Source organism: Prosopis cineraria, unplaced genomic scaffold, assembly GCF_029017545.1.
Source record: "Prosopis cineraria cultivar Desert tree isolate PC_DT_omini unplaced genomic scaffold, ASM2901754v1 PC11, whole genome shotgun sequence".
Lineage (NCBI taxonomy): Eukaryota > Viridiplantae > Streptophyta > Magnoliopsida > Fabales > Fabaceae > Prosopis > Prosopis cineraria.
The window spans coordinates 33,689,957-33,695,573 of NW_026555342.1; the positions used below are offsets into that span (position 1 = coordinate 33,689,957).

At 32.4% G+C, this 5,617-nt stretch overlaps 1 protein-coding gene across 1 annotated transcript; it reads left to right on the forward strand.

Moving 5' to 3' along the window:
* LOC129286476 (LRR receptor-like serine/threonine-protein kinase EFR) lies at positions 1-1,557 on the forward strand. The gene is made up of 2 exons (XM_054922436.1): positions 1-745; positions 1,427-1,557. Exons 1-2 carry the CDS (start codon positions 1-3, stop codon positions 1,555-1,557), a joined length of 876 nt encoding a protein of 291 aa, XP_054778411.1.
* Positions 1,558-5,617: the final 4,060 nt, after the last annotated feature.

Sequence of the window (5,617 nt, forward strand, 5' to 3'; positions counted from 1 at the left end):
ATGGTTCCAGAGTGCCTTGGGAATACTTCTTTGAGAAAGGTATATCTAAATTCTAACAAATTTGTGTCTCATATGCCCTCATCTTTGTGTAGTCTCATTGATATCTTGGCTCTAGACTTATCGTGTAATGCCTTGAGTGGATCAATTCCACATGAGGTATCAAACCTGAGAGCACTTTTAGTATTGAATTTGTCCAGAAATCAAATATCAGGAATCATTCCTCCAACTATTGGTGGCTTGCAAACTCTAACAAACCTTTCTTTGGCCGAAAACAAATTACAAGGGCCTATTCCTGATTCGTTCAAGGGAATGATAAGCATGGAGTTTATGGATCTTTCCCATAATTACTTGTTTGGTGTGATTCCAAAGTCTTTGGAGTCATTAGTCAATCTTAAATACCTTGATCTTTCCTATAAGTTACTATGTGGGGAAATTCCAGATAGTGGGCCTTTCCAAAATTTTACTGCTGAATCTTTTATGATGAACAGAGATCTTTGTGGGAAACCCCAATTCCAAGTCCAATCATGCAAGGAAGGACACAAGCACATAGCAAACAAAGTGATGTTATTAGTAAAATGCTCATTGCCAATCATTGTTGTCATTTTGGTTGTTTCATGCATTTTCTTTCTTAAGCATAAGAGAGATAATGTCAATTATTCAATCCGTAGGGATTTAACAAATTTGGGGACACCAATTAGGATATCATATTATGAGCTTCTACGTGGAACAAATGGATTTGATGAGAGTAATCTCCTTAGCTTCGAAGTTTTGGATCAGTATATAAAGCAATTCTTCCAAATGAAAAAATAGTTGCCGTCAAAGTATTTAACTCACATTTGGAAGATGCCTTGAGAGGTTTTGATATTGAATGTGCTGCCATGTGTACTTTACACCATCGCAATCTAATTAAAATAATCAATTGTTGCTCAAATGATCATTTCAAATCTCTAATAATGGAATTCATGGAAAATGGGAGTCTTGACAGATGGTTGTACTCTCATAACTATTGTTTAGATGTCCTACAAAGGTTAAATATAATGATTAATGTAGCAACTGTATTGGAGTATCTTCATCATGGCTCTTCTATACTTGTTGTCCACAGTGATGTGAAACCGAGCATTGTATTGTTGGACAAAAATATGGTGGCTCATCTTAGTGATTTTGGTATTGCTAAATTGTTTGGTGAAGGACAACTACACATTTATACCAAAACTTTAGCTACTATTGGTTATATGGTGCCAAGTAATGATTAATAATATTATTTGGGATTTATTTGTGTGTTCTTTTATGTTGTTATACTATATAAAATTTATATGTTATTACTAGAAAGTATTTATTGTCTTTATCATATGTGAAGATTTGTATTTATTTTAACCCCAAACCTTATGTTTTTGATATTATTACTTTTATATTAACTATTCAACAGAGTATGGATCAAAAGGAGTTGTTTTTGTCAAAGGAGATGTGTATACTTATGGCATTTTGCTTATGGAAACGTTTACAAGGAAGAAGCCAACAGATCAAATGTTTGTTGAAGGATTAAGTTTAAAGCATTAGGTTAGCAAATCAACACCGCTTTCAATCACCAATATTCTAGATGCCAATTTGCTGTATAGAGAACATCAAAATATTGATAATATATTACCTCATATATCATCAGTTTTTGAGCTATCATTGAAATGTTGCCATGACTTACTTGAGGTGCGACTTTCAATGGTTGATGTTGTGGTGTTATTAAACAAAATAAAGGTTATATTTATGAAAAATGTTAGAGGCTACTATTTCTTTAAAATTTTTATTTTATTTCTTTGGGAACATGTACTCTTGTAAAATGGAGTGACTTATGTTGTAATAATATCTAGTTTGAAATTTGAAATTGTCTTAATTGATTATATGAGTTTCGGGTTTCTTCATCATGTTGGTTGTTTTTTTTTTCATTTTAGGATTTTGTTTTCCAATATTAAAATGTACCTAGCTAGGTTCTAGTCTTTTTTCTTTAATTATTTGATTTTAGAAGAAATGGTTTTTTAAATAAATGGAAGTAAGCGTTACATTTTGCTCTTATTCTTCTTTATCCTCTAAATGCTAATGTCTTGGAAATTAACCTCTTGTTATTAGTGAAGATCCACTAATATTATATTATGTTTGTGAAAGTAAATATATTTCATTTGTGAGAAGAACTTAAATAACTAAAGTAGTATCTGTAGCTCCAAAGAAGATGCTTAATCAAAGAAGAACATGTTAAGAATTTATTTTGTTGATACATCTCATCATTTTTCGCAGGTTATGGCATTAGTTGTCCTAGGTAGCAATTATGAATCAAGTGATCCATGAGATACCATCACTCAAATTTTCACTATTCTGGTTTTCGAAAATTTTTATTTTAATAAAAAGGCATCACTCTATATCACTCAATCAACCCGTTGCATAAACCTAAATTAAAGGCTGAAAGAGTAAATCGTCTATGGTCGTGGAATTCCGACTGGAGGCATTAAGACAATAAATGAAAAATTGAAAGAGATCAAGCTCTTCATGGGATTAAACAAGTCCTCTTTTAGCCAATGTCAACGCGGAACAAGCAAATTCTTTTGCAGTATTGTATTTTGTTTTTTTTTATATAGTAGAAACAACTTTATGTTGCTGTTACGTTGTTTCTATTCTCAATTTTTTCTGTATATTTTGAAAACAAGTGAAAGGCAGAGAATTATTTGTTTGCGTAGGGGCACAATCATAAATGACATGAAATTGCAATTAGGTTTAGGGTATTCTGTCTCTTTGTTGATTCCTCACATCTCTGTTCTCCTTCTTCTTCAAAATGTCTTCATGCTCAACACTACAACATTTTTGGTCTATGGAAATGTCTTCATGCTCAACACTACAACATTTTTTGTCTATGACAACTGTTGCTATAAGGTGAAAAACTGTTGCCTATACCTGTACGCAATGGTTAATCAATGGTTTTCAGGGATGGAATATACTCATGTTATCTAAAGTCTAAGGCAATAGTTTTTTACCAACTGTGCAAACGAAGGACAAAACCGTTACCTATAGTTTGACAATGGGAATGGGTTTGACCTTTAAGAATAGGCAATGATTTTTGCCTGTTGCCAAGCTATTCCAACAATCCTCAACTGTTGCGTATAATTCAATTGGCAATAGTTTTGTGCCATTGCTTATAGTCTGAGAATAGGCAAGAGGGTTTAAGAAATAGGCAACAATTTTTACTTGTTGCCAAGCTATTTTTACAATCTTCACCCATTGCCCGTTACCTATTCTCTTTAGACAATTGATTTTTTTCGTTGCTATTATTGTATAATTATTGCCTAATGTTATTACATTTATACTATTATTTAAATTATCTAAGATAAAATTTCCTATATCTCCATAAAATGACAATAATAACCAAAAAAGATCGATTTAATTAATAAATTCAACAAATTCATGGTATCCAACATACAATGAACTTTCAAAATATAATATTTTACCAATAAGAGAGTATAATAAGCTCTCAAAATAAAGTCAAACTTCAAATACATGTATAACGACAAAAAGACATATTTATTCCATGAGGTATTTTACTAATTCTTTTTTTTTTCATTCCTTCCAATCTTTGAGGTTTACTTGACCAAACCTCTAAATTATCTTCCTTCGTAACTAGAGGCCACAAATACATTAACACAATATTCATTTCACTTATTAAAGCCGTGGAGACAACAATTATTCATAACCTATTCTAACTTGCTTTCTTTGGCCTCAAACTTGTTCTAACTAGCAGTGGAACCATGGCATGCCAAGGGCTAACGGAACTGTCATTAACATCCAGCATTCTGAACTCAGTCCTCCTTAGTAAAATCAAGCATGTATGAAGCAAGAAAACAATTTCAAATTTTCTTTTCTACTTTCAAACACTATCCAACTATTATTTTTCATCATTACTTGTTAATCAACATAAACTATCAGTAAAATCAACATATTTCAATTAATAAAACACTTATTAGAAAATAGGAAAAATAAGAATGTTTGTGCAATTTATAAAGGATTAATAGTAAAATTTTAAATAAGGAGATTTTATAAACACTTCACTAAAAATTTATTCAGAACGCTACCCACTCACCTGAGTTTTCAAAAATCTTATAGTCAGACTCCATCAATTTCTTACTTAATTCAATGATGCCCCAAATTAATCTAACATGTAAACCAACACATTTATGTCACTACGATTTCCCTTCTTAATATAAATAAGCAAAATTAACGTTCAAGCTCTTCAATTATTCATTAAATTTCTCAATAACCATATAACCATGAAGAATATTTTTCATAATCAAATTCCTTTGCCACTTTTAAGTTAAACTCAACTAAATAGCATTTAAATCAATCATGCTTCTCACCATAATTAATGGAATTTAAAAAAAAAATCTTCAACCAGAACTCTTTTAATGGACATTCAATCAAACACTTCACATGCATAAACATGCAAGTTTTAACACTAAATTCTTCTCTTTAAATCTCTCCCCAAATTTCTTCCAACAATTCTACAACACCAATACTCCAATAAATCCAGCTTATTCATGCAGTCACACAACCATAGAAATAGAGAGAAATGATCAAAATTTTCAAATATATATATATATTTTATAGCTATTAGTTCTCGCCCACACACATATATTCAGCAAAGAGAGGCACAATTGGCAACTTCAACTATTAAAATGCCCGTATACCAAATTAACAAAGAGTTCAAACCTTCAGACATGAACCTGTAATGATAAGGAAGAGGAAGAGAAAGAAGTGGACCGAAACAGATGAAGGAAGAATTCACGCACCAGCAGCTGCACCCATAGACGCACGAACAGAGAAGGAGCAAGACTGAAGTTTCCAATCACCCTCTGCTCCAGCGACGGCAACAAGAACAGGAGCTGAGAGAGAAAGACGCTGCTATTCAGACACCAAGAAGATCACCGGCGATGTTGAAAACGAGCACACGCATGGCTATCAACTTAGAACAGAGACAGCAGTAGGGAACGACAAACTAAGAAATTCAACAACTCCATGCTCTCTCTCTCTCTCAGTGACAAAAATACACAATAATAGCTGGCACACACCTCACGGACTCATGTTGACGCAGATGAGCACGATGACAGGGAAACGAAGTCAGCAACTGAACTTCAGCGTGGCTGGCAACGTGAACGAAAAGGACGAAGCAACAGCAGCCAAAATGATCTCCTATCATAGCGAACTAAGAAGGTTGATAAGAGTCAAGGAAATGAACCCACTAGCAGCGTCTAGAGAAGTGCAATGGCGATGGAGAACTAAAAAGTAAATGCCCTGTTTTTTTTTTTTTTCCTGGTTTCGCATGAGAAAATAAAACTGATCGAGAGGAGTTTTGAAAAAACTTACAATAATGAGCACAAGAAAATTATAAAAAAAAAAAGGTACAATAATATTACAATAAAAGACACGAGACAATTTTAAAACTAACCTTTTGCCTAGAAAATTTGAACTTCAGATCCTCAGAAAAATTTCTAGCATGAATTCCTCTAAACTATCAATTTCTACTTACTATAAAATTTATTTAAGTAAAATATCTATTGAAAGAATTTTTGTTCAATTTAAAATTTAG